We start from the raw sequence: 27,867 nt of genomic DNA, 5'->3' as shown, positions 1-27,867 counted from the left end.
TGAGACCAGCTGTCATTCCGTAATTATCGTAATGCGTGCTGGCCATATCCGATAAGAGGAATACTATGTATGTATGCTATATTGTTTCCATTATAGGAAACTATGGCAGTTCTATCTTGAATGCTCCATGCTATGCCGTGATCGCATAGACGCGTATTCCGTCATGACCTTCGTGAATTGCCAGTAAGCCATTGCTCACTGGCTAATGTACTCTAGGTATCAAGGGTTTCCCTTTCCCTATTCATGTATTAGGGCAAAGATCTTCACTTGGAAGACTCTTGGCTTCGTTGGCGTAGTGCCCTGTTCAGACACCAATAATCAATGCCGTCTAACTAGGTGAGCTTAATCTTTTCGTCTTCACCAATGTGGATTTCCGCTGCATCTTCGGAACCCGCATCATTCTCACCCTCGGGTGCAACTTTGTGGATCGTGTTCTTCTGATCCCAAATCTGGTGCATATCGTCTTGGGTCATTTCACCTCGGTAGTCGGGGGGTGGAATATCACTATACGAGGGCAGATTGGTCTCGGGTTGCGACAGCTCATAATGCGACATCCCCGGATATTCTGGCTCGTGGTCTGGCTCGAAATCCATCTCACGGGGACTAAGCACCCGTTCATCACCAGATGAATCGTGTTGTGCTGCATCCGAGGCCGCATCCGAGTCAAGGGGACTTTCCGAGGGGGGGTTTTCAATATCCGCGATATCGTTAGGCGCAAGGTTGTCAAAGCTCCAAGAATTACCATTTGTGAGCGGTTGGAAACCTGCTGGTTGTACTGTATCTTCGGTTAGGTCTATGCCCTCATCCTCTTCGATGCTTCGGTGGACATCTTCGGAGGGATGCTCGAGGACATCGTCGATGGTCTTAATGTCCCAGCTACTATTTGTGTTATTCACGATAAAGCCATTTGTCGATTTACCACCAGTGCTTCCGCGCAGGTGAGTAGCTCCTGCTCCTTGTAACGCGCTCGACGACCCAGTCTGGGAGAAGCCTTCGCCGAGACGCTGATCTTCCCCCGAATCAGGGAGTTCGCTGTCGGAACCATCACCTTGGAACCTATCCAAGATTTGCTGGAAGCGAGGCCCACCAAGGGGGATCTCAGATCGTCGACGATAGAACAGCAAATACGCAGATGAGTCGACAATTCTATCAGGAGACGCTCGCGATACCGACGAATCTAGAAAGTTTAGCAATTATACAACAGAAACCAGTTGGGCAATACATACCATTATACGTGTACCAGTGGCCGTCCACGAAGTTCTTCGCATGAGCAGTGTAGTGACCGCCTCCTAGGCCGCCCCAGTGGCAGTCTACTCCGATCAGATCGTAAACTTCCTGTTTACCATCTTCCTTTTGGAGAACACGAGAAGTTATGTCTAGATTCTCAAGAGGGAAATCGACCAAAACTTCTAATTTGTCTCTTCTGAAACCACTAGAACTAAATCTCTTCAAATGAATGACGAGAATGTCTGGAGTCTTCCATAGGTCAAATTTCTTGCTAGCACGCCTGTGTTCCTTGCAGCGAGGGCAGTACCACATATCCTGTTCAGAGAGGATTTCTTCTCGCTCAAACTCGTCGAGACATGCCTCAAGAGAGATACCGTTCTTACGACTCCTAGTCCGAGCTGCTTGGGCTTTGTCTAGCTCGGGGTCGGGCAGAGTCTCACAGGAAATCCATGTTGCGAGCGAGTTGTCATTGGCTGGTGTGCTACTATCAGTAAAGTTGCGATCGTAAGCCTCGTCAGACCAGTCGATAATGAGAGCTTCTCTGAGGCGGATTAAGGGACCTCCATCGGGACCAGATTCGCTCATATTAAATGATTCTTCCAGTTCTATGCTGTGATGCTTCTCCTTTGATTGGCGTTGTTGCTGACGTAGCTTCTTCTTAACACTCTTGCTGTGGTTCTTGAACGTCTTATGTTGCTTCTGTTGCTTGTTTTTGCCTTTAGCCCGTCCGTTCTGCTTAGAGCGGTGGTGATTCGGCTGGGTATATGTCAGTACTGAATTGGGACGATATCTTTTTGTAGACTGAAAGTTTAGGCCGCCCCTTTGGGGTTGGTTGGAGCATACCTTAATGATCGGGCTAGCATCCTCGTCATCGCTTTCGTCTTGCATGCGTGTGTAGGACTGATCAGTACTTCGTCGCGGCGCTTCGTCTGAACTGGACTCTTCATTAGAGGCCGTGCCGTTAGTTGCATTATCGAACTGGTCTTCCGATGAACACTCGGGTAGAACTCTGGTCGAGAGCTTTGGATATTGCCTGTCATCATTGATGCCGCTCATGCCAGTCGGTAACCATGCTCCCGATTCCGAGTAATAGCAGATATCAAACATATTCTGAAGAATGGAAGTGAGGAACGACCCCGGTACCATCCAAGCTGGCTTCTTGCGACAGAATTGCTTGCCCGAAGGGTTGCTGAAAAGGAGTTAGCAGTGTTTTTTAACCTTACCAAAGAACTATTTCACATACCTTCGGACTTCGCCATCTTTCATCTGTACGTCAACCATGTCATCCTCACTCTTAACGGATTGGGCAACGACCCTACCTTCATTAGAACCTGTGTCAGAGCTCATCCCTATAATGTCGATATCAGTGTTATCGGACCCCTCCGAATCCTCCCCACGTGTAGATAAAGGATGTTTTGTTAACGTTGCAACCTTTTCTAGGACTTTGCGGCGAATAGCATCCTCGCTCTTAGCTTCGTCGGGCGTGATAATAACAAAATGAGGGGCGCAGGCCTGTACCCATCTACCCTGGTGAAAACTGGATTTTGAAGTCGCTGGACGCCGGTGGAAGACGGGAACAAGCAATCTCTCAGCTTGCTCGTCGTTCCACGAGGCCGAGGCATTGTGCTCCTCCTCATCGACCATGGATCTGACTGCTACTCCGTACTTCTGCTGTTTATGCGGTTTAGCCCCGTAGTTTGTAGGCTTAGCCTCCAGCTCGAAGAACCAAGCATTGTCGTTGTGTGTAATCTCTTCCGAGGCGCAGGAGACATCAGTATAATACTTATAGAACCTCCCTTTCCATTCTTCCGCGCCAAACAAGCGTTCCGCCGGCACGCCGGTTTTGGTAGACAGGAACTCCTTTAGAGATTTGATGCTGGCATGCTTATCAAGCTCGACTCTGATGTCGACTGGCCGATCATTTAGGGGGAAGAACTTGACGGTATGACTCCATTTATTTTCCACAGGCAGAGGTAGGGTTAGATTATTGAACGGGTCAAATGTGATGCTAACCTTCCGACATTCCGGGCAAACGAGTGTCGATTTGTATAAGCCAGTGAATAAATCGCCTATGACGGAGTCATCACGTTTCTTGGTAATGTCCCATACTTTAGCTGCCATCTCTCGGATTGCGGCAGGGTCATTAACCATTTCATCGGTCGAGTCCGGCTTCTCGATATAAGGCTTCTTCTTGATCCGACTAAGATCTTCTTGCAACCCATCCAGCAAAAATCCAAGAAACTCCTGTGAGTCTTGCTGACCATAACCCGAAAATCCCGTAGAATATCGACCGATTGTGGTTTTAAATTGACGGGGCGAGACGGAACCCGGCGACGAGTCTTTATAAAATTCCTTCAGTAAGTGGGCATAGGCAGCAGCCACGTCGCCATTGTGAGAGAGGACATTTTCCTTATTGAGTTCTAATTCCCACTCTCCCGAGAGGAAATACTTAGTCAATTCCTCGACGCTCCTGACGCACTGAAGGGCCGCGTTCATGTAACATGTGTTACCTAAGTTTGCTAATCCCACGCACCCGGGGACCTTACCAGACTTTGCTCTACCACGTGTGAGATATCCCTGAGATACTGGACTAGTGCGTCCGCTTCTAGCGTTCCGGCTTTGTACGGTTAGATTGGTAGAGCTATTTCTAGATGGTAGCGATGTTCGTGCTTGAGAAGACGTTAGGGTCGAAGTCCAAGTAGAACCGCTTTCATGAGGGTCTAAGACAATGGCTTGATCCTGCGCAATACTGAAGTGGCCTAGCGTTTTGACGGATTTCTGATTTGGCTGATCTGTTCGATCAGCGAAATCGACGAGCTCTCTTTCTGACTTTCTCTCGAGGGCTAGAAACGATTCGACGTCCAAGAGAAGATGGTTCCAGGCTTGGGAAGTGTTAGGTTTCGTATCATCTTGAGAAGCGAAGAGAGTGGGCACTGCATTACCTGGTGTTTGGCCAATAGGTGGCTGCAAAACGCTCCAAGCTCGAACTCTTTGTGATAAATCTATTCCCGTCACTCTTTTTGCCTGTTTCAAGAAAGTCTGGAAATTTGTTGAGCGACTACGTGCAAGTCTTGAAGGTGGCGGGTTCGTGGCCTTTATGGTTGCTTCGGTCGGCAACTCGCTATTGGCAGACCAGAGTCGATATACCGCGAGTACAGGCGGATGCCACTCCCACATAACATTTTTGCCATCGTCTGTTGTAGCATGTGCCAAACGGAGAATAGGTATTTGGCCCTCTTTCAACCCGGGCCATTTAATAAGAAGATCCCAGGCATCCTTAGGGAGAGGTTCAAATTGTTCCGAATCGTAACCCGGCTTCAACCGAACGAACTTTTTCTTTAGAACATCTACCACGCCACTACCGACACAAGGATCATCTATAACCTCTTGAATGATATCCGAGTTATCTACTGGTGGTATCGAAGCCCAGTCCTCGATGGTATGTTTTGGTGATAAATCGTCCGGCACGTTAGCTAGCCACAATTTTGAGACTAAGAAACACTCCTGGCCTTCTGTAAGTGGGCGTGTATTTTGCTCTTCCACAAACACTCTGATGGCTTTCACATGGGCCTCTATAGATTCTGGTGGTTGACGTGCTTGAAATTGTGAAATTAGCCTATGCCGCCTAATTCTGCTTGTACTCGACCCACATGGTGATATGTCCATCGGCTCAACACTTTCCTCAGCCGTCGCATCGGCATGGCCATTTACTGGGGGACCTGCATCGGTTGCAATATGACCGTTAGCAATATGACCGTTAGGTTGTTCGGATTTAGATGTGTCCGGAGCATCGGATGGTGGCGCTGCAATCATATCGACATCTTCAGTTGCATCTTGGTCTGCAATATCTGCAATATCAGGTTCCATACTGGAAGCGCGTCGTTTCAACGGGGAGGAGGCTCTATCTGGGAATTCGGCGGCACCGCCCATGACTGCACGATGGTAAGTGATTTTGGTAAACGGTGAGCTGCCTCTTCCAGAATATATATTAGAAGAGGCGGAGCTAAGTTCGAGCGTTGGGTTGTCGGGACCACAGTCGCTATCGATTGTTAGTGCAGCGCAGGCACCAGAGGGAGAGCTCGCGGCGGATGAGGCGTATTCGGCGTAGCTAAGGGAGCTGGTATTGGTTTGTAATCGAGGGGGGAGACTTGATGCCGGAGGGACAGAGTTAGCTCGACGGGAGTTGGCGGTCAAGTTGTCGAAGGAAGAAGAGTAGAATGAATAGTTCGGATCGGCGTCTAATTCACAGGATGGTAAAGGTGTGTCCGAGGAATTGCTACTGTCTAAGCTCTCGTCTTTAGAAGTGGATTGGCGGTTTGTAATCTTCCGTTTCTTTGAGGAAGACGTCTTGGCGGCGAGCTGCCTTGAGCAGCTCTGGGAGAACGGGAGAATCAGTGGTAATATGGTGGTAAAAGGTTGCGCTTATGAGCAAGAGATCGTATGAATGTGTAGGAGGAATCTTACACAAAGACACTAAATGATTGTTCGCCTGACGGGAGAGGTGTGTGCTCATTGGTCGGTCATGCACTTTTAATAAGGAAAATCTGAGTTTCCGGGCAGACAATCTAGTACTTCTGACAATGATGTCTAATATTTGCTTGTCAGACAAGTCCTGAAGTCTGAATTCTGAATTCTGATTCTGTATACGTTAAGGTTAGGATTGGTTGACTTTTGATTTGGTCCAATAAGTCAACTACCAGAATATTCTATTTCTTGTTGGGAGAAGGGAAAAAGGAAGGCGAAATTCCTTTGCCTCGAATTGATGATGCACGCAAATTATGTTGCGTCGTTGTGCTGGAGTGTGCAGTGTGCAGCGTGTAGTGAGCAGTGCGCAGTGCGCAACAGCGGTCAGTTCTCTGTGGGCGCTTTGCTGATTGGCATCAGATACTTTGGGATTCGCCTTAGAAAAAATTGTTCCAATGGAAGGCAGCAGCTACGGTTACACTCCAAAGGTAAGGTAGGTACCTAGGTAGGTACAATACTTTCTTTATCAGCACAGCGGGTACAAAGGGCACAGATTTACACGTCCTGGACTGGACCTGCCACTAGTTCCAATTGGCAAACTCTAGCTACCCGGGTACATTTACCTTTCCATGTGTCGTGTTACATGTAGGTTAGGTTAGGTATAGGTAGGTAGTCAAAAAGCCACTAAACACAGATGCCTATTCCTGTGGTTATTGTGACAGGTGAATTTAGAAACCCGTGTATGATCAAACGCCAAGCGTGTGTTGTCCGATCCAAAACGATTATACCAAAATCGGAATAAATCCAAGAAACAAGGGCAGATGTGGAGCGTTGCGTCGTATGAATTTATGTATGATGTAGTTAGTTATGTTATTTTAGAACAGCATGGAGGGGAAAGGGCTTGTACAACACAAAATAGGTTATTGTTACCGACGTAAAGACCAACTGACAATTGACCTTAACTCAACACTAATATTAACAACTACCTAAGATTAGAAGGTACCTAAATTGGAAAGTGTACTGATATTTTGTTCTTTTGTACAGGGCAAGAGCTAGGCACCTCCCAAGTAACAGAATAAACAGACTAAACAGACTAAACAGACTAAACGGACTAAACGGACTAAACGGACTAAACGGACTATATACACCGTATTTCTAGGCACATTGTCTTAGTCACGTACTGAACTAAAGTACCTAAAATAACCTTGAACAACTTCTTTTTTTAAAAGCTTATCTGAATAACCCTATTTCTCGTTTAAAGGTTGCAGGTGGCTACGTGCATCATCACAAGTAAATACCCGCCATTTGTAGCTTACCTAACCTGAACCTATATGGACATGCGGACATACCTATTGAATGTACCTAACTCCATGTCGAGTCTTTTCAAAGCCCACCTACCTGTTTACATGAGTCATCATGTACCTATGTATTTTAAGGACTCTCCTCTAAGCAGCCACCGTCTCTAGTTTTATGCGTCTACTTCTATGGAATTGCCCCCCAGGTCTCAAGTTCTTTCTTCTTCTTCTCGGTCCGACGGCACGCAGACTAGAAACCAACAACAAGACATTCCCCGCTAGGTAATTTCTAGAGAAAGTCCAAGAAACACATCATATATCCTAGGTACTCACGCGATTTCATTTCACTTTGAAATGTATCGTACTAGCCTTTCCAGGCCAGGAACCAAATATGCTGTAAATGTACTATGCAAACAGATGGGTATAGCACTTTGCGTTCTAATTTCTACCAAACGCTTCCTCGCAAAATTTCGTCTCAAAGCTTGGAATCTATTTCCTCAAAGTCTCTGATGTCCCTAACCGGACGAGCTCCTGGAGTCACTGAAAGTCCTGCTTTGAAGTCCCGCACATTTCGTATCAAGACTGGCTCTGTACCATTTGACCAAAGCGTAGCTGTGTCTCCGTTTGTCGACTCCTCGACTTCCTTCGCTTCGGGGCTAACACCCTGAGCGATGAGCTGTACGACTAATTTTGCCCTGGTTGGTGATGTGGGCTGGATATAGGTTGAGTAGAACTCTATCATCTCTGACTTTGTAAGCTCCTTAACTTGGGCTGCATCTCGTTGGGCTGTACACATGCTGTTAGTTGTTTATGATGACGTATGAGGGAATAATGATGACACCATACCTGATTCAAAGTCATAATATTCATTGCTTATGTGCGTCCAGTGACGACCAGTCTCCTGATCCAGATTCTTTAACTTCTCAAGACGCTTAATTATCACGCTCCTCTTGTGACTTTCAAAGTCCGTATCGCTCATATTTTCTAGCGAGCTTGTCTGTGTGGCTAGGAAAGAGTTGATTCGAGATTCTAAATATTCGGTAGTGCGCTCGCTCTGTATTATAAAGCGGAACCCATACGTAGTAGCAGAACTTCGAAGGCCACTGAAGACAACATAGCCAAGCTGCTCTTTGGTCCGTAGCTGATCAAAAGCCGGCTCGTGAATGATCTGGTCAAGAAGTTGCGTCTTTGCACGAATCAGGCGATCTCCTTTATCGCCGATGTGGAGATAATACTCAATGCAGTGATTGACGTTCGCCGGGTCCTTGAGGGTCTTTTTGAAAACGTAGTTTGACCCTGGGGGGAAATCTAATGACCGAATGATACGCCACTCCTCCTTTGGTAGGACTCGGGGCTTTAGTATCTTTTCGATCATGTCTGTTAGCTTGAGGGCATCCTCCTTATACACGTTTCCGTGAACATAAGCCTCAATATGCAGCTGTGACATGATCTGCTTGTAGAACTGTCTTACGTCTTCGGCTGTAATTCCGGGCAACACGGCGACTAGTTGCTCAACCACGTAATCGTGTTCGGACGTAAGCCAGGACACGTAGTCGCCAATCTGTGTGAAAGGCTGTTGTAGTTCGCAGTTCTTGTAACCTCGAGTAAGCCTCTCCTTGATGATCTCAAATCGTTCGTCCTTGACCTCGAGGTCCCGCATAGTAATAAGAACTTGCTCCAGTAATACAGGCAGTTTATCATTGTAACCGGATACCTCGACGAACAACCCTCGAGAATCAAGGCTGACATTGTACTGCAGCCCAGCAAGCTCGGCATCATATGAGTATTCCTCTAGTGCGTCCCTTACTAAATCCGTGAACAACTTCGACTTGACTGAGTTATCTGCAGAAGCAAATATGGTGGGGTTCCTGATGCTGACGATTAAATTCGCTTTCGGGACCCAGAATGTGTCATCTTTCTTGTACCACGTTCTCGCCACTTCATCATCTCGGATCACTCGAGGCGCTAGAGCTGGCCGCTCAACTTCTTTCTTCTCCACCTCAAGCTTTGTCGGGATGAATTGGTTCTTGTGTGGGAGATGCAGAGCGGGAAGGCGGTCCTCGGAAGTACTATCTAGGGCCTTGGCGATCTCGGCGAGAAAATCCTCGGGGATATTCTCAGCCTTATATTCTGTTCCGTACCACTTCTCCCTCTGATTCCAACCTCCCGGGAAGTCCCGAGACACGATGGTCATTCTAAAGTTATCGGGTCTCAATAGTTCTACCCCTTTAACAATAGCTTCCGGGTCGAATTTTCGTAGGCGGCTTTGGCCACTGAGTAGCCACTCTCGGGGCAACGGCTTTTGCATCACAGCACAAATCCTACTTGTGAAGCGACTAGCTGGTGTCTTTTGCTTAAATTTGAAGTCCACATCCGCCATGCCCTTCTGCTCGTCGAATATCCATTCTTGAGGTTGTGTTTGTTTGAGAAGTGATATGTACTGGAAGAATACTTTGACGACCTCTCTATAATGTTTTAGACCCTACATTGGAGCATTAGCAATCCGTGTTCCCAAATGACTAGGATTATTTACCTCTTTTGTCAGCCGGATCTGACAGTCGAAAATGCCAGGAGTACCGGGGCATATTTGATATGCACCAGCGCTGAGCGAATTGGCCCACCCCTTCGATTTTAGGTACGCCATTATACTGCCAGGGCCCTCGTGGCCAATTAGGTGGCTAATATACCGACTCGGCTGGGTTTCGTAAAGATATTCTTCGTCCAAGAATGGAAAATAGAGATTAAGCTCTCTGGAATCCATGACTGGCTTTGCAAAACATTGCATAGATAGGAGCTCGCTAGTGAACGGTACTTCGGTTTCCCAACGATTCTGTGGGAGGTTCTTATTTGGTACGCCAGAGAATAACTCGGCAACCCATTTCTCAAGTACGTCCAGCGGTTCTCGGCCCAAGACGCAAAGCTTCATTCTGTTGGCAGAGTAGTGCTTTTCGTGAAAGTCTATAAACTTTTGCCGCACATCTATGCCTTTAGATTCCGGCTCAGTCTTAAGCACCTCGAAGTTACCGGTCGAGAAGTGGCAATAAGGATGCTTGGGGTTAGATAGAGACTTCTCTAGCTGGTGGAGGCGCCACTGATCGCTCTGCAGATTCTTCTTATTTTCTGAGTCGACAGCACGTAGCTCACGATCCAACGTCGACGGGAGGAACAGGGGCTCGATGAAGAACTGAGCAAATCTATCTAGGCCACCGAAAAGGGGAGACAGGTTTGTCTCGGAAGGTTCTTCGCCATTACTCGGCTTCGCGGCAATATCGAAGAAGTAATTGGTCGAAGTGGCTCCGGTATAAGCATTCGAGCTCCCCGAGTGAGAAGAGAGGTATACGTTATACGCATTCTCTACCGGATATTTTTTCGTACCCATGAATAGAAGCTAGAGTTCATCTTATCAGCTAGGGTTTAGATTGGATCCTGTCCGACGTGACCTACATGTTCCACGGCATGTGCCATACCCGGCATATCATCTTCATCACTGAAGTTGCCGACATTAACGTCCAATGCGGCGCTGGCCTTGTCCGTTTCAGGATCATGGACTAGCAGCGCCTCAAGTTGGTTAGATAAACGTATAACACGGTATTTCCGGTCGTCTAGCGAAGGAACCTCCAAACAGTCGGTGACACGCTCGACTGGTTGCCGTAGGTGGTCCCGCATCACGACGCCTGACGTAGGTGCGTCCTGCGACGTTGTGGAGCTCATGGCGAATGATTAGAAACGGTTAGGAGAGGACTGGGGGTGTTGTGACACAAAGTCCAGGGGGGATAAATCCAGATATTCTAGCAGTTCTAACAGTTCTAAGTAACGCCCGGCTCGAGGGATCTGAGCGGGAAAAGGAGACCTAGGCCGATGGTGGATGAGCGTACGACTTTTATCCAGACGTCGAAAGATAGGACTGGGTGACAAGGTAGCGTCTGTGCAAATCGCTTTCGGTGGAGACGCTAGCGTAGACTGAGACAAGGACCAGGTCCTTCCAGAGGATTGGAAAGAAGTCTAATGTAGGAGGAATTCGCCTCGCTCTGTCTGGGAAGGCTCTGTCTGCTGAGAAGGTCCTTTCTTAGCAACCGTCTAGAACGATCACCTTTCGAGGCCCGTTCGTAACACGACGTTTGGAGTGCCACGAATCGGCCCGCAGTCTTAGTCGTTCGCTACACTTGCCGATCTGCAGCGGCAACCTTCTGCCGATTTTTAGAGATGTTGTCTATGTCACTCTAGGAAGGATCTTGCAACCCAATCAGCAACTCTACCAAAACCTAGCAATAACGCAACCGTGAAACAATATTCTAGACGAACAAGTTTCGATGACCACCTTTAGAGTTGGATTACCCAGCGGTGAGACTGTAAGAGGAGCGAAGCGTTCTTAAAGGAAGTCAATTGGCCTCCAGATGTAGTTAATATAACAAACCTAGGCTTTTACTATAGCCTCCCGCCCTTTGTTCTCGTGTCGGTGACTGGGGTTTAAGCATACGGCAGTGTAGAAGACAAAACTGTGCCTCAACGACAAGGCTACCCTAGACCTCAAGTACGGGAGCTGAGAACAAATATATAAAGAAGGGAGGAAAGGCTGACTCGAGCTGAGATCTGGTGGGCGAGACTCCAGTAGCGGGCTCCGCTATTGCCAATATTAACATGGGTAGATAGATTCACAAGGGAAAAGGAGCAGTAGAGGTATAGATCGACGATGGGACGCTTGTGATTTCATGGATACTCATGTACGTTATGGGTCGGCATGCTTAATTACTTACCTATTGAGAACTGGGCTCGGATATTGGCTGAGAAAGCTGAGATGAAGAATTGGCGATGACGAGATTGTTAGGACCCTACAATTGGGCCGCAATTAGAATAGTGTTTGAGATTTCATAATAATAGTACGAAAGGCATAATAATATGTGTTGCATCCGTCAACTGAGCAGGTGACGTGAAAACGAGCCAGTGATAAGGCCCAATGTTGAGAAGAGCGGAGGTCAGGGGGGTGAGGATGAGAACAAACACCGTGGGTAATAGACATTTTTCTTACAGGAAACTAGTCGATGAGGCATGTATTGCTGTAGCTACCCAACGCATAAGTACCCTAGCGTTGAAATGCGGTCTGGGGTCTGATCTGGGTTGGGTCTGGAAGGACGGGTTAATAGTATGTTCAGTTGAAAATCCGAAGGCCGGTGACGTACTCCTTGCAGGACAGCGGTCGTTGTTGAATTAGCAAGGTGTGATCAATGCCTAGATATCCAGAGAATTATTAGGTCCGGCTTTGATATAGTATCCGACGCGGGTTGGGAGAAAAAAAAATTGAGATGCAGTAGCCGCCCGGAAGAGTAACCCCGAGTTTAGAGATATACCATATGGGATGTATGTATACGTCTAGGTAAGCAATGTGCGTCTTACTAAAATGTTAAGGCATGTATTACGATATAGGTATATACCTAGGTCAGGTATGTATACGTGCTTTAGGTTTTATATATATTTATACTGTGTAAGAGGACAAAGTGGAAGAAACGAAGAGTCAGAGAATTAATATATATATATATATATATATATATTAAAAAATAAGTGCGACCAACACGCATATACAGCACATGAAATGAGTTGAGCACGCCTCACTATGTGTTTGTAATGGAGGTATAATACATACAAGTAGGGATTGGTACATAGGTATTCGAGCGATGGCAAGCGGCGACGGTGATAAGTGCATGTATGTAGTATGTAGTATGTAGTATGTAGTGTAGGTTAAGGAACCAAAAACCAGGAGAGAAAGGAATGTGGGGGAACAGGGTCCATATTGGCTTGTCCGTACGGGTGGCACGGGTCGGGTGTATGTATGTAAGACTTAAAAGTTGTACCTAAGTACACTACACGTACCTACCTAGGTAGAATTTAAGGTGTATGTGGGATGTGGGTAGGTTAGGTACCTTGTATGACCTTATCCCGGGTATGCAGATACCTATCAAACGTATATAAGCACGTAACCTCCTAGGTTAGGTTATGAAGTCGGATTTATATATTGAGATAGGTAACCTAGGTAGGTAGGTATATTGTATAGTTATATTGCAACATGTGACGCATATTTAACTTAAGGAGGTAAAATTTAAGGTATCCCAATTTTGCCGAATCATTGTACCAGCTTTTGTTTGGGTACCAAGTTTATGAACCAAACCACATCTCTGTCAAGGATGGACTAAATGCAACTTTGGCCTAGGAGGCTATTCGCTGGTAGCGACTAGGGTTTTATTAGAAACGCGGTGAACGTAATTGTATCTTGGAACTTTCTGTTCCGCTCTTATCAAAAGAGAGAAAAAAACCTCTCATTGAAAAGGGCCTCGAAATCTCGGAAGGACATCATCTTTTTGAACAGCATCGACAAATAGCAGACGAGAGGAGAAATAACCTATTTGCTGTTGAGTACCCTTGGGGCCAACAGCCAATAAGTCTAATCTAAGGTTACTCCGATTATTAATTATGGGTTACCAATCAGCAGCCGTAAGATCTCGTTAAGTTGTACATATAATAAACTTGGCCTCTTGTCATCATGAAGAACGCGAGAGGTTCTATTATATTGAGTTGAGTTAAGACTTCTCATGCTGCATAGCGTGTAGTTGATACACACGATGAATACCCAAGGTAAATATTGTGTGGGGGGAATATTGCATTAATAAGAGATAGCTCTCTGGCTTATCTGGGTTACCTGGTTAGGCATGTATTAGTGTGATGATCATTTCTCGGCCAAGCCAGAATTGCGGTTAGGGTCCTAAACTATTGGCTGTCCTGCTATCTAGGTAACCTAGTCTTCATATAAATATCGTGTGTATTAGTTTCCTAGGTGCCACCTGCAATGCGCGGCTTGCCATTCAAGTCGAGCCAACTCTCGCTGAAACCATAAGTCTCATCGACTGATAGACTAATAGACCAATGGGCCTATGTTCGTCACTTTGCATTGCGTGATGCTAAGCCCTAATATGACGTTTCAACTTTGAACATTTACCTAGTATATGGTCTGCGGGCCAATAAACAAAGTGGAAGACGGGATATATATCCAGCTAAGGCAATGTGTGGAACCTTTAGGTTAGAAGATTTGCGACAGGTTTGTTCCTTTCTCTGCGGTTAGGTCTTCTTTAGAAACCTACATGCTCCCTCGATATAACAACAACTTGCTTTAAACATTAGCAAGACTTATTATTCCTAGAAATATTCCTAGCCTCTAAATTATGATACTAAACCGTAGACTATCCCTTGGCTTAGAACTTAGTGTACATCCCTAACCCTAGGTAATCATCACGCCTTTTCCATCTCCTTGTAGGCAATCGAAATTCGTAATGCTCGAGATAAATGATAGCTAAGAAGACACCAAAAGTATTTTTGAGCTACGAGGACGTTAGCAATCTTAGTTTCTACTACCCTACAAAGCATATAGAAGGAGTAGGTAGTTTTGGAATAGGAGACTCTTTTCTACTAAGGTAAGGTAGCATCAAAACTTAACAACCTATCCTCCACGTTTCTGCATGGATTGCCGCAAATCAAGTCCCGGGTATATTTAAATATTTCCGGTTGGTCCAAGATCCTTGTTTTTCAGCCCAACCAAGTCCGAGATACGTCGACGTGTACAATATGTAATAAATCAGACTACCTACATACATTATAGGGATATATAAGAAAGTTGCATATAGTTTCAGACTTCTCTCTCCGAACAAACTAGTCCGTCTTTCTTGGTTCCTATTAGACGGGGTAACGTGTACTTAGAAGAGCATATATCATGATCAACAGTCCAACATATGTAGTTCAGCACAGTTGTAACGACGGGCTGGTCTTAATCTCAGGCATTCATATTAACTTGTATTATGTGCAACAGCCTCGTTGTCTAGCCCCGTACGTCGCACTAACCGCGCGGCCGTTAGGAGCTTAAATTGTATATACGATATATCCTGGATCCTACCGCTGGCAGCCCTGATATCAGATATGTACGCAGGAGGCGGGAGCTGTACATCATGAAGTGCCATGCAATCTTCGTTGGTACACAGACCGCTTGGACCTGACTTGGACGGCTGGTGCTCTAGAGGGTATCCAATAACCGTTTGATAATTCCCGATACGTGTCCACTTTGATATTGATTGTGATGATATTCTACAAGCATTACACATCTTCGCTGAAAGCCGCGGCTTACACCGTCCCATGCTATCGTGGAAACGCTAACTAAACTCAACCAGAGCACAATGAATTGTTTACCCGACTCAATTAGGTACCTACGTAACTACGTTATACCTCGTAATAAGACACCATGTATTGATTAGGAAGGATGCTTCTGTGCTGCTTGCTAATTTGCTACTTCACAACTTCACAACTTCACAGAGGTATCTATTCGAGTAGATCTGTATGATATGTCGTATAATAACAGCACATGACCATACTATCGAATCATACGGGGGGCGGTTGTCGATCGTGTATTCAGTCTACGCGTATGCGACATGGCTTGAGTAAAAATCGATTGGCACGGAAGCCTACATTATACTTGGGTAGTGTTACCACGGGTATGTACAATAATCGAGGTTGCACTACGATCGGTACGGTCTTTCATTTCTCATAGGTAATCACCAGCACGAGACAATTCATGATTAAATACGAAAAATGGGCAAGGATTGACCACTTACGTGGGGTGACCTTGCTTGATCGGCTTAGTCCTAGGATTCTAAGAGATAGGTTTCGATATCACATCTCCTTTCAGGGGTGAATCTACCTATAACAGTACCTAGCGCTAGTAGCCACCCGTATATAATCCCTCTAATTCTGCGTGTGAAGTCTGCCCCAGAGATCCACGTATATAACGCTATAGCTAGGACGGACAAAGAGGATAATGCAAACAGGTACGTCTTGTGCTCCTTTTTGGCTCTGCTTAGTAGATCTATCCAATTAGATAGAATTGCCATATTCCGAGAGCATGTCAACGTGAATAATTTTGCAGTGAAGAGCAAAATTGCCCATGTGGCAACATATCCGATGTACTTGCCTTGGCCCTGAGAGTGAAACCACATCTAGAAACTAAGGGCTAGCACATACCATTATGTAAAGCAACGCCTGTAAATAGACACTATGCGCGGATTTTAATTTGTTGGCCGCTTAGGAGCATTCTTGCACTGAGAAATTTTATGGCCCGGTCTGCCACAGCGATGACAAGTGAAGTCCATGGGCTGTCGTTGTGAAGTACCACCTCCTGAGGATATGGATAATGGGCCGCCAGAGGCAGGAGATGACTTAACACCATTCAACTTAACCTCCTTCTTCCTCCGTTTCTCGGCAAACTGCTTAGCTTTAACTTGTTCGGCACTTCTCTGGCTTTTCAAGGCTGGACGAGATGATTCCGACCGTCCTTCCGACTTTTGGCCATAAGAATGTCGGCCACGTTCATTATCTCCCGAAGAGTCGTCAGAGTCTGACTCAGAGCTAGAATCGTCACTTTCAGACTCGCTGTCCTTCGACACCTATACGTGGGTAAGTTACATGGATAAGGGATATGGTATACACATAGAGGACGTGATAGAGGAAAACAAAACTCACCTTCTTGTTATCCATATTATACCGTCTAACTATTGGGGTTCTCACGTGCGAGGCGTCAGTTGATTCAAAGTCATCAAAGCCAGCAGCATCAGAGGCATCAATATGGGAATCAATCTGTGCAAATCCAACTTGAACTACATGCAGAGGTGTTTGTATTCCACGGTTAGAATTTGTTGTCTCCTCTGGCATGTCAAGCACCCAATATGCGTCTCCCAGCTTAGCAGCATTTTGTACCACAGCTTCCTGGCGCTTCCTCTCCTGATCAGCAATCGCGGCTTGTACTGCGGATTGGTCTATATGTGCTAGGGAATTGGTATTATCACGCTTCGCTGGATTGTGCGACACCTTACGTCGCTTAGAGGCTTGCTCGTCTGGAGTTGACGTGGCGGATGATGGGGAGGAGGGCGAGGCGACAGCTCTTTGCATGAACTTCATAGTTAGTAGTCTTGAAGACATGCTTTTGGGGGGCGTTGGTGTCGCCATCTTGTCGCGACTCTACAGGTAGCTTTCTCGAGCAAAGTTTTATGTATAGGTATGGATCGTATGGGACGGTAGGATATATTCAGTAGTGCTCTTAAGAATAAATGAATGGCCTAATGGATAAGGATATTAGGTCTACTAGGCGCGTCGCAAGGAGGGCCGAGGGAACTAAAAGAAAAAAAGAAATTGAATGCAAGTACGGACGTTGTCAAATCGGCTCTTTCCACCCTTGTAAAAGAAAAAAGAATCAAGTCAGGTAGGTACATATGTACTATGTACCTATGTAAGTCTTTTAATTGATTCTTCCATACGTGTGGTCCGAGCTCCCGAGAGCCAGTACCTAATCATCGGCAGCTGGCCATCAACCTCAGATCATTATAATCATATTATAACCTCTTTAGATCAAGTCGCCTCAATTAACGACCACAATAAGCCGCAATGATTTCGCGATTGACTATTCAGAGGTCTCTGCAGCTCCCTCAGCGAGCATGTGCGACTCGACGCACTTTCGCACTCTCTGCCCGCCTTCTTGATACCACGAACCCTGTCGCAGCTAAATCCGAGACTACCCCCGAAACCAAGAGCGAGGAGGACTCGTTGGGAGTGGTAGAGAATGAAGAGAGGGGATTGACGCAGGCGCCAAACCGAACCGATATCTGGTCGAGAAGTCAAAAACCCAGGGCTGCGGCCATGACAGGCCCGAGATTCGAACAGACAGATTTCTCCCTCCAAGTAAGATTTGCACAACGCTTGTCCACGACCCTACAAATCGTAGCTAATAGTAGTTCAGCCTCAACCGAGAGCAGCTATTGATCTCATCCACAAGAAGCCAGTCGAATGGACCCACGACCGAATAGTGGCATGTGACGGTGGAGGGGGGCCGGCGGGACATCCTCGAATCTTCATCAACACAGACAAGCCGGAAATTGCTACTTGTGGCTACTGCGGTTCTCCATTTGTGAGTTCGATCTCTGATATAAAACTATTATCTATCTATCCTTCCCTGGAGAGATGATAGCAGATATATTTCGCATGAGGGAATAACTAATCAGTGTTTCCAGGCAAACGAACATAACAGAGAGCACCTAGAATCACTACCGCAGACCTCGTATCCTCTTGCATAAGGATAGACACTCGCCCATCAATGGTAGCCATGGAGTGGTACTGAATTGATATTATATAATTCTCAAGTCTACCTAGGCCGAACAGGAAGTCCATGCAGCTATGTACATATTATTCCGACTGCTGAAGTATTTAAAAATGCTTTACAAAAGTCACCACCTGGTAAAAGCACAACATAAAACCTCATACTCCCAAATTTAGCTAACTACCTGTTATGCTAAACTCTTTGTTAACCGACTTAGATTTATTCCTTCACTCATTGGTTGATTTATCCCCAAAGGCTAAGATATACGTATCTCTTAGTTAAGGTTATGATACGTAATACTTTATGTAGCAATTGCATAACCGGATCAAGACAAAGGTACAAGACCGTTCAAGTGCATGTATAGGTAGTTAGGTATGTAGTCTCCAATTGAACCCGCAGGGGGAGAAGATTAACCCCACCAAAGCTGCAAAGCAACACCAAATGCAACAACATTTATCGCCATGCCGTCATCCACATCCAAACCCACCACCACGTCTTTTTCGCACAACTTCTTTACCGTACTTTTCTTACTCGTGCTCCTCGTAGCTTTCTTCCCGAGTCTATTCCATTACATATCCACTCTCCCCCTCGCGTATCTGTATCCAGCAAGCTCATCTTCAGCCACCCCACCCCCACCCGCGCCAACCATGTCCTGGTTCCAGAAGCAGTTCACGCTGCCCCCACGCTCGCGCGGCTCCTACCTCATCACCGACCACGTCGTCAAAGAGATCCCCGAGATCAGAAACTACAAGGTCGGCCTGCTGAATCTATTTGTCCAGCACACGAGTTGTGCGCTGAGCTTGAATGAGAACTGGGACGATGACGTGCGCGCTGATATGAGCGATGCGCTAGACCGCATAGCGCCTGAAGCTGGACCCAAGGGAGAGGAATTGTATAGACATAGTGCTGAAGGAAGCGATGATATGCCCGTAGGTTATATAGAAAGCCTCTGTGCCAGGCGGGGGAAATGCTAATAAAGAAAAGGCACATATCAAATCGGCACTCATCGGCGCTAGTGTTACAATTCCTATAAAAGACGGAAAACTAGTAAGTCGCGCAACTCCCCTTAATTAAGGAAGCAATGTAGCTAATCTCCTTCCTATAAGGCAACGGGAACATGGCAGGGAATTTGGTATCTCGAATTCCGAGAGGTGAGGCATACGAGAAAGGTTGTAGCGACCATTCAAGGAGAGAAGGCATGAATTCAGATAGAACCAGAATAGAGACATCTTGTGCCTTGCTTTTATTGCATTTTATCTAGCTCGTGATCGGTTCAGATGCTCCCAGCTCTCAAGGCCACGATCTAATTCCTACGCCGTACGCCGTTTCGTCGCACCTTATTTCAATGCAAAAGCACACATGAGATGGCAGGCTATATGGTGCTCGAGATAGCCTCGATGAACCCTACCTAGGTACTCATGATCTCCTAGCCTTTCCAGGCCCGGCGCCAGAATTAACATCTTCATTACTGTCCTTAGACTTCCCGTTTCCAGAACCATTGGCTCATTCTCCGTGCGACGATTCCTTCCTGGAGACACAAGGCCCCGTCTGTTGATATGTGGTCACCGAATAGCTACCACAACTAGTTGTGGCCATTCTCTTCCTTGACGTCTCTCATATCTTCATCGCCTCCGGCGAGGACTTTTGTTTTGAGGTTGAAGCCCTCAGGGCTTGCTCCGGGCGTGGCAGCAACCACCTCGCCGTGTTCGTTGACAAACTCGAAGTTATATCGGCTTAGGAGGTGGGGGATGGCAGAAAGCTGGGGTCCGTATCGGGCGGTGTTGTCGTAAAGCTCGAAGAGCGGCACGGCAAGCAGCTTCATGTTCTTCGGTACACTCAGGACCTCTGGGTTAGTCTATGGTTAGCGGTCTGCACATTAGGACGGATGATGACTTCACGTACTACTCTTCGGTAGCTGAATGAAATAAAGCTTCTTGCATTCCTTTGGTCGCGTGACGTGGGCCGGGATGAAGGGATACATGAACGTCTCGAAGTTGGGCCTCCACCACTGCGCGAGACAGTCTCCGACTTGCCAATTTGCCAGCTCCTCACCCTCGCCCAGCTTGCCTACCGGCGCCAATCGCTCATCTAGTCGGGACTTGAATCCTTCGATCTCGTCGTCCTCTGGTCGAAGGTAGTCACCTGGTAGCTTGAAGAATGCGTTTGCTATCTGAAGCATCAGAATATGAGGATGATTGTGCTCGTGGCAAACAAGAATGCCTTCGCAGGTACGACGCATTCCGTGGGCATTGTAGTGCTCCTCGAGGCGCTTCAGCCGTGCTATAACTGAAGGGTCTTCTTCTGGTTGCGTCTCCTTCACCCCGAACGTGTAATTGGAAAGGGGATACAGTCGGATCGTGTTTGGCTGGTTCGAATTAAACGAGAGGGGGATTACGGGAGGATATGCGCTCTGAAGCGCCGTGGCGGTAACCGTAGACATGGTGGGCTAGAATGCAACTTCAAAAAAAAAAAAAGATGTCAGAAAACTTAGGATGCTATGTATCCTTAAATCTGGAAGAACCTATAGTACATAGGCACAGAAATAATATGAATAAAGTCCTAAGAGAGTATTATGCCTAGGGTAGTTGAGCATGTAGGCGGGATTGAAGTTGGTTAAGAGAATGTCTAGGTTACGGCGTTGTCAGGACGGGGAGCTTGGATTCTGGAGCTTGCGTTAGCAACGCGCTACAGATCCGAAATCGATACCGTTAGGCGTTCTTGACTAAATTCCAAATCAAGTAGGCGGTGACGAAAGGTAAGCGTTAGTGGTCATTGGTTCAGATCGATCCTTCTATGTATATTGATATACAACCATCAAGGTACCCAATTATTTGGCTTGATTAGTGAGCAAAAAGTCGGTACTTAGGTACTTGTCTCTATGTATTGTACAACGTACCTACCTACCTTACATTAATGTGTTTGTCTTCAACACCGTCCACTAACATCATTCATAAAGGCCAAGAAAAGACCACAAAGGCAAAGAAAACTTGATATTTATTAGAGTCGTATACACTATTATATCTATCTCGCCCGCAGAAATTATCTCATAGACTGCTGACTTCAAGAGGGTTAGTGGGATCTAATCTCGAATCTTACCTAAAGATTCAGCCATCGAATATTAAATCTTCTACATATAATAAAACGACAGGACCTACTCGCAAATAAGCATTGAGCCAAGTAGGGTTATAGGTAAGCGCCATGCAACCTTTAAGGTAACAGTAGATGATGCTAAAGGAGTCCTACAGCTAGAAAAACCATGTTCCAAAAGTGTATAGCAACTCCAAGGAGCGTCTAGTAAGGCTGCAGGCCTGCTCTGAGACAAAGTCTTAATGCCATGGCTGTGTAACCAATCGCAGCTGGTTATTGGCACGGAAGGATATGATATGACAAGTCATCCAATCTAAAACTCAACAGATACCTACATACCGATAGCAATTTCTAATTCGGGTGCGGCTGAACTGCGATGATTTCCTAAGATGGTGTGTATCGTCTTACACGTTTTACCACTATACAGGAAACCCCCAGGCTTTACATGATCCTAAGCTTAAGAGTATAGGGGGGCCATAGGGGCCTCCCCATAATCGCGCCCGACCCTATATCCAGAAATGCAGTTTCCAGCCTCGTGCACAATATGGCCCTGGTAGTATGAAACTAGGATAGAAGCGCATCTAAGGAATAAAATGGCCCGTTTAGCGCTGTTTTCATGTTTTGGTCCCTGTGGCTGTTTGGCTAGGAAAGGTGTCATACATGAATCCCCCTCTCCCACCGTCCAGCCTACTCCACAATCCTGTTTCCTGATTTTCAATTCCATTTCTTCATGTTTATAGCCCCTTTTCTAAGTAACTGTATATATTATACCTTTCTAGCCCCGAGTTTGATAGCATGGCTTTGGCAACCGGCACTTCAGTACTGCTAGGACCTTTGACAACAACTTGGGCGGCACCGCCTGCTTGCACTATCGCGGTTGCAGGTTGCAGTACATGTTCTTATGGATGGCTAGCTCAAACCTGCGCTGGGCTTGATGAAGTTCGCGACGAACCGTCGTGTTGGCCTCCCAGGACCCTGGGGGCAACAACACCGGCGCAACCTTTCTTCGCATGGGGCATATACTCACCGGGACTCGTATGTCCTCAGGGATACACGACGGCTTGTTCATATGATGGCGAGCGGAAGACAGGGGACTTTAACTTTTACTTCAACGCTGAAGAATCAGAAACAGCTATCGGTTGTTGCCCGCCGTAGGTCAAAACAACCCTTCTTAAAAACTCGATACTAAAAATACGGAAAGGGGATATGCCTGTTCTCGGCATGCTGCGGGCCATACTTGCATCACGACATTGACCTCAACTACGGTCCCGACTGTGACATGCGAATCCGGGACTAGCGCTCATTTTGAATACGTGACGATACCTTACGCTGCTGTCGACGTTAGCACTATCCATGTTATCTCGACTTTTACAGTCTTCGCCCCTTTATTCCAGCTTAACCACCAGGCCTCTGACCTCCCGAGTACCACGGACAAGGCAGCCGACTCGTCTATTAGCAGTGCAATATCCTCTCCGCCGTCACAGATGTCAACAATACAAGCTTTACCGACACAATCATCAAGTGCGCAAGGTCTATCCGCCGGGGCACAGGCCGGTATAGGTTTTGGCGTTGCTCTTGGTATTATTCTTCTAGGAATTATAGCTTTCTGCCTGTTTCGATCAAGAAGACGGAAAATCGGTCCTCAACCTATCGAATTACAAGGCGTCGGACAGGAGATAAAGTTTCCAATAGGGTTCTACGCGCAAGCTCCTGTGGTCGAGCTTGAAGGCAATTATGGAATCAACCAGGGGTCTCACCAAACATCGACCAGGCCTTTTGGTCAGGTCGCAAAATAGGCTGTGGTTATTATATTTTGTATTAATGGGATTCAAATACGATGATGAATGACGTGAGGCAATTTTCAAATTATCTGGTGTTTTGACAATTATAGCGCCTGTGCTATACGCCAGGAACAGGGTGTTGTGGTAGATGATTGTGCGGGAGGCTTTTACAATTCGTATATGGTTTTTTATCCAATCGTCCTTTACGCTGTATCAGTATTTATTGTATTCAAATACCAATAGGCTCTCCGGGGCAAGTATAATAGGGGCTAGCTCGATCTTCGTGTTGCCGTACGGAATAAGGGGTTCACTTTAAGAGAATATCCCATAAATATCAAATAATCTAGGACTTCTTACTATAGCTATACCAAACATTCTATCAACATAGAAAGCCCGCACATGAGACACTTAGGATCCTAGCAGCAATATGTTCCGACTAGAGCTTGGATTACACATATTTATTTAAGATGACCTTAATCGGCAGGACTTCACAGCAACGGCATAAATTATGGAAAGTACGCTTAGACTGTTTATAGAAAAGGGATTAAGAGCATTGGCCGGTATACGGTCATGTTTGAATCAGGTAGGTAAAGCAGACAGACCAGAGAGTTAAAGCTTGAATATCCGAACAGGAATCGATGGCTGCTTTATAGACATTATTAACATATTAAGACTATAAAGGAGTAATTTGAACGCCGAAAGGCCCAAAGCTCTTCCCTATACTCGTTCCAACCACAAATATTTTTTCCTTTTATTTCTCACAACTCTCGTTGCTATTATATCCCCTTCGCCAATACGGCCTAGGGATAATTAATATGTTTAAACATCTAGGTGGAAACAACAACATTGCGAAGAGCCTCCCACGATATGTTTCAACGGAGGTAAACAAAGCTCCCGTAAAGTTACGACCCATGAATCCTTCGGACCGAGTCAGGTGAGATAGAGCCAACTCAATGTGACATGGTGGTCATACCAGAAGAAACTCGTAATCCTAAAGTAGCGTCACCGGAAGTGTCCCATCAGGCGCCGTGCAGTTCTCGACATGGTAGCCGCCCAATTCGCCGCCGTCGACACAACCCATAGTTAAACTACCGTTCGCAATACCCGTATACGCAACCCTAGATAAAACATCAGGGAAGTCTCCACGACTAGGGAAACGAGGTGGGCAGTCTACAAAGCAAATGCTCTCTCTAGTAGCCAGCACCAGCATTGGACTTATTTCTCCCCCCACGGAAGACCGTAAGGGGGTAGATAGTAGAATTAGGCTAGAGAAAGACTCCAGACGGACGGGAAAGGGGGTTAAACAGACGCAAGAAACAACATCTCAAAACTCACAGGCGTCCAACCTCATCGTGGCAAAACCACGTCTGGTTCACGGTAAGAAACCGCTCCGCGCGGTTAAACGCCGCGCCCGTCGCGATCGTAAACCGGTGCTTGCCGTCGGAGTCGCGGCGATCCGCACACGCCTGCCACGACGCATCGTCGACCCAAGAAGCCGGCTGGCCGCCGCCGCCGGACAGGTGGCCCAGCGGGAACGCGCAGACCGTGTACACGCCGTTGGCGGCGTTGACGACCGCAAACGACATGGACATCAGCTGGCGGGGGACCAGGCCCCCGTCGTCTTCGCCCTGGCCCGGCAGCGCGGTGTAGTTCCCGTAGCTGATGAAGCTGAGGCTGAATGCTGTGCTGGCCGATGCGGCTGCGCAGTCGGAGTTGCCGGCGACGGACTGTGGGGAGGGCGCGGCGGAGGGGGGCATGGGGAGGGGGATGGGGATGGTGCGGTTGATGGCACAGTTGTGGGATGGGGGTAGGAGGGCTTGGGACTCGCCGATCAGGGAGAATAAGGGGAGAGTGATGCGGAATAGTGAGTTTCTCATGGTTTTCATTTCTCGTTTCTTGTTTCGCTTAGTGCTGCTGGTCTCAAGCTTGGAATATCTTCTCTATAGAATAGGTTCTCTTAATTACCTAGGTAGGTAGAAAACAATAGTGGATTAAAGATCTATAGCTACGGGCTCTCTACTCTAGCTTCGTCTGTAACGCTCTTCCATCAGACGTAATGTTAGCACCATGTCCACCCGTTACCCTTGCCCACTACGTTGCAACCGAAGAGTAGGCCGGGGGCGGCCTCATCGCGACATGATCAAAGCCTTCGACTACGGCTGCTATTTGCTGGCAAATACCAAGACAACTCCACTAGTCAATATTAACTACCATTTGATTGAATTACCCAGAACCATAGAATGGGCAAAGCTGGGGTGCGGATTTATCCATGCTTAGTGTAGAGCCGTAGATTTTATCCACGACGACAGGGAATTTTGCTGGGCATGGCATGCAAGGGTTTCATTCACAGATCGATCCAATTAGATCGTCTAAGCTGCTCATCATAACTCTAATTCAACTTTATATATAACCGTAGCGATGCTATGACGTCTATTAGCTATGCCTCCTAATTCTTTCTCTCCTGAGCCCTCCAATATTTGAAATGTTGCAAATATCTCAACATATTTTACTCCCTAATCGACGGGAGCATCACTTAAGAGACAACTCTGGGACCTTAACATCGGGGTGGCAGTAACTCCTAGCGCCGCTTCACAGCCTGATTTTTTCCTCGTTTCTTTTCTTCTTGGCCTGTTTTGTGATACTGCTCTTGAATTGAATACAGCATCGCCGACACCCCTGTTTGAATCCTTATCCGACAGAACACTTAAGACCGAGTGCTCGGAATGTTATGGCTGCATAGAGTTAGGGCGTACTTTTTGCAGTTTGTACGGATGAAGGGATACATGTTCCCATTTTCTCCGGTCGAAATGAGGGATTCTTGTGGCGCACCGGGGAAGGCCGAGTCGAGGCAGTAGACGAGTTGGTGAGAACTGCCCTATTTCAACTAATGTGGTATAGAAAAGGGAAGGCAACCGGGTGCCACGTAATTGATAATATCTACTATCCGACGCGAAGCAACTTCGTAGCAGCGGAACGTAGAGATTTCGGAAAGAGTTGGCGTCTATGGTCTTTAGGTTGTACGCCCCATCGTGTCGTTTTCTCTGGCAGACTGGATGAAAGCCGGTTGGATACGGCTGGTTCGGGAGACGGGACGCAGACAGGTACCGCAGGGTCGGCGACTTATTGTCTACCTCCTAACGTACGTAGTCGAGGCAATGCCCAGCTATAAGCTATAAGCTTTCTTTTCATGGCGAGATAATGACATGTCATTTTATTTTATGCAGGTGTTCGTCTGAGTCGGTTCTATTTACCTCGGGATCTATGCTCCGGGATCTGAAGAAAAGAAGAAAAGAAAAAGGGGATGTTATAGCCCTACAATTTTAGACCGGCAACATATGCCCTGGAGGATTCTCATGCATGTGCCCCCTTTCCGTATCGATCGGCTAGGTACATCGCAAGGCTGAGAACGATGTAATGGCTTGGGCTACGTAGATTGTTCGCATCGGAACTTAGCCTCCCGGGAAGTCCCTAGCCTTAATGACCAGTATCATACAGAGATACGTTCGATCCCATACTAGAGGACCCTAGAAGGCGGGCGAGCGCATTGTCCCGAATATTTATACTAACCACACGGGTGCTATGCCCCCTTCTTGTAATGCCATGCCGGACGAATCAGGAGGGGGAGAAGCAGAAAAGAGAAAGAAACGGTGGCGTATGAAATAAGTCGCCAAGACCGATTACAGCGGTCGGTGGATGCAGGACCTATATTGTCACGCCTCTCGGTACGGGGAATATAGCTGTACTCTAGACGGTGACACCAGGCCTGACCGCGACACCACCGCGGTGTTTACATAATATTCTCTAACACCACAGCGTGATGGCTTGGCTGATAAGGACTTTTGCATACCGGCAACGCGGGCTAGGCCAATCTCAAGGTGTGGAATCAACTCCGAGCTGACCTGGCCCTGTCAGATTCATCGGGGATCACGGGTATAACTACAAGATAGCCGAGATACGACCTACACCGGTTTGAATGTACAGAATACCTTCTACGCCGTCTTTCGAGACCGGGAGAATCCCAATTGCATTGTCGAGCCATTGCTTTCGCCTTGAATCCCGAGTATCGAGCAAAGAAATAAATATTATATTGGCAGCTAACCTATATAGGTACGTACGCAAGTTAGTCTCTATGCCTTAGTAGACGACGCGACCCCACGCGTTCTAGGTCTCATAGGCCCCAACGATGTAGATCGATCGACAAGTCTCGACCTGAGTAGAAGAGACATTACATGTATGCATGCAACGAACGGCGGAGTAGGCGTGGGCTAGGAGAGGGGGGGGGGACGGGAAGCCGGGGCTGGCGAGTCGGGGCTTGCTGGGAACAAGCGCGCTGCCGTTAGGAGCCCTTTTTGTCTTGCCAAGCCTGCGCACTTCACGTATGACATGAGGGGATGGCACCTGTTGCGACCCGGATACATTTTTAATATAAGACAACTGGGGTGCGTGGGGGTGATAAAAAGAGGTACCTAACCAAGGGGAGCAAGGGGAGCAAGGGGGGCTCATATAGATCCGCACGCCGGGTAGGGGCATCTGCAAGCCTAGACGCCGTGTAACAGCAACCCGGCAATCTCGAACGTCAGACCAGGGTAAGGGACGACGTATGAAGCTCCCATGATGGGGGTACTAGTGGCAGGCAGGGAGAGGGATTTTTTAAGATACGTGCATATCCGGTGCTGCGGCCGTGTTCTGCATATGCAGGTGTGGTTCTGGGATTATAACCTCATACAAACGACTGACGACGCCGATGCAGCGTTTATAGGGACGAGAGAAACACGAGATGATCCGTCATGTGCCATAGCATGAGCACATATTCTAGTTTCCATAGTTGCGAGGGCGA

At 47.0% G+C, this 27,867-nt stretch overlaps 7 protein-coding genes across 7 annotated transcripts; 3 read left to right on the top strand and 4 right to left on the bottom strand.

Annotated features, from left to right (window-relative positions):
* Positions 1–332: 332 nt before the first annotated feature.
* Positions 333–10,697, bottom strand: F4813DRAFT_385235 (ubiquitin carboxyl-terminal hydrolase-like protein; the record flags this gene model as incomplete). The annotated part of the gene is made up of 9 exons (XM_049246220.1): positions 333–1,177; positions 1,227–1,983; positions 2,071–2,416; positions 2,471–4,823; positions 4,878–5,601; positions 7,507–7,772; positions 7,833–9,468; positions 9,520–10,374; positions 10,431–10,697. 9 exons carry the CDS (start codon positions 10,695–10,697, stop codon positions 333–335), a joined length of 8,049 nt encoding a protein of 2,682 aa, XP_049103519.1.
* A 4,936-nt stretch (positions 10,698–15,633) lies between these two features.
* Positions 15,634–17,212, bottom strand: F4813DRAFT_344866 (uncharacterized protein). Its single transcript, XM_049241697.1, has 2 exons — positions 16,536–17,212; positions 15,634–16,459 (listed from the first exon to the last, which is right to left on the bottom strand). The coding sequence occupies exons 1-2, from the start codon at positions 17,016–17,018 to the stop codon at positions 16,082–16,084; spliced, it is 861 nt and encodes a 286-aa protein (XP_049103518.1). The 5' UTR covers positions 17,019–17,212; the 3' UTR covers positions 15,634–16,081.
* A 140-nt stretch (positions 17,213–17,352) lies between these two features.
* Positions 17,353–18,433, top strand: F4813DRAFT_163315 (zinc-finger domain-containing protein). The gene is made up of 3 exons (XM_049239114.1): positions 17,353–17,747; positions 17,806–17,973; positions 18,077–18,433. The coding sequence occupies exons 1-3, from the start codon at positions 17,454–17,456 to the stop codon at positions 18,137–18,139; spliced, it is 525 nt and encodes a 174-aa protein (XP_049103517.1). The 5' UTR covers positions 17,353–17,453; the 3' UTR covers positions 18,140–18,433.
* A 190-nt stretch (positions 18,434–18,623) lies between these two features.
* Positions 18,624–19,859, top strand: F4813DRAFT_398164 (UPF0047-domain-containing protein; the record flags this gene model as incomplete). Its single annotated transcript, XM_049248018.1, has 3 exons — positions 18,624–19,091; positions 19,147–19,209; positions 19,269–19,859. The coding sequence occupies 3 exons, from the start codon at positions 18,624–18,626 to the stop codon at positions 19,362–19,364; spliced, it is 627 nt and encodes a 208-aa protein (XP_049103516.1). The 3' UTR covers positions 19,365–19,859.
* Positions 19,404–20,918, bottom strand: F4813DRAFT_344861 (cleavage and polyadenylation specific factor 5). Its single transcript, XM_049241696.1, has 2 exons — positions 20,065–20,918; positions 19,404–20,007 (listed from the first exon to the last, which is right to left on the bottom strand). Exons 1-2 carry the CDS (start codon positions 20,600–20,602, stop codon positions 19,745–19,747), a joined length of 801 nt encoding a protein of 266 aa, XP_049103515.1. The 5' UTR covers positions 20,603–20,918; the 3' UTR covers positions 19,404–19,744.
* Positions 20,919–22,044: 1,126 nt separating this feature from the next.
* On the top strand, positions 22,045–23,045 carry F4813DRAFT_385230 (uncharacterized protein; the record flags this gene model as incomplete). Its single annotated transcript, XM_049246219.1, has 2 exons — positions 22,045–22,400; positions 22,451–23,045. 2 exons carry the CDS (start codon positions 22,045–22,047, stop codon positions 23,043–23,045), a joined length of 951 nt encoding a protein of 316 aa, XP_049103514.1.
* A 614-nt stretch (positions 23,046–23,659) lies between these two features.
* Positions 23,660–25,148, bottom strand: F4813DRAFT_344857 (uncharacterized protein). Its single transcript, XM_049241695.1, has 2 exons — positions 24,366–25,148; positions 23,660–24,148 (listed from the first exon to the last, which is right to left on the bottom strand). Exons 1-2 carry the CDS (start codon positions 24,914–24,916, stop codon positions 24,022–24,024), a joined length of 678 nt encoding a protein of 225 aa, XP_049103513.1. The 5' UTR covers positions 24,917–25,148; the 3' UTR covers positions 23,660–24,021.
* Between the last annotated feature and the right edge of the window lie 2,719 nt (positions 25,149–27,867).

This window comes from Daldinia decipiens (genome assembly GCF_022478715.1).
Source record: "Daldinia decipiens strain CBS 113046 unplaced genomic scaffold F4813scaffold_3, whole genome shotgun sequence".
Lineage (NCBI taxonomy): Eukaryota > Fungi > Ascomycota > Sordariomycetes > Xylariales > Hypoxylaceae > Daldinia > Daldinia decipiens.
This window is presented reverse-complemented; position numbering and strand designations above follow the sequence as displayed.

Excerpts from the sequence above, each read along its gene's own strand:
- F4813DRAFT_344866 (XM_049241697.1), bottom strand. The coding sequence starts at position 17,018 with ATGGCGACACCAACGCCCCCCAAAAGCATGTCTTCAAGACTACTAACT. Across the intron at positions 16,460-16,535 it reads ATAATATGGATAACAAGAAG|GTGTCGAAGGACAGCGAGTC; the intron begins GTGAGTTTTGTT and ends ACCCACGTATAG.
- F4813DRAFT_344857 (XM_049241695.1), bottom strand. The coding sequence starts at position 24,916 with ATGAAAACCATGAGAAACTCACTATTCCGCATCACTCTCCCCTTATTC. Across the intron at positions 24,149-24,365 it reads CACGATGAGGTTGGACGCCT|GGTTGCGTATACGGGTATTG; the intron begins GTGAGTTTTGAG and ends TGTTTTATCTAG.
- F4813DRAFT_163315 (XM_049239114.1), top strand. The coding sequence starts at position 17,454 with ATGATTTCGCGATTGACTATTCAGAGGTCTCTGCAGCTCCCTCAGCGA. Across the intron at positions 17,748-17,805 it reads AGACAGATTTCTCCCTCCAA|CCTCAACCGAGAGCAGCTAT; the intron begins GTAAGATTTGCA and ends ATAGTAGTTCAG. Across the intron at positions 17,974-18,076 it reads GCTACTGCGGTTCTCCATTT|GCAAACGAACATAACAGAGA; the intron begins GTGAGTTCGATC and ends CAGTGTTTCCAG.
- F4813DRAFT_344861 (XM_049241696.1), bottom strand. The coding sequence starts at position 20,602 with ATGTCTACGGTTACCGCCACGGCGCTTCAGAGCGCATATCCTCCCGTA. Across the intron at positions 20,008-20,064 it reads CATTCAGCTACCGAAGAGTA|AGGTCCTGAGTGTACCGAAG; the intron begins GTACGTGAAGTC and ends AGACTAACCCAG.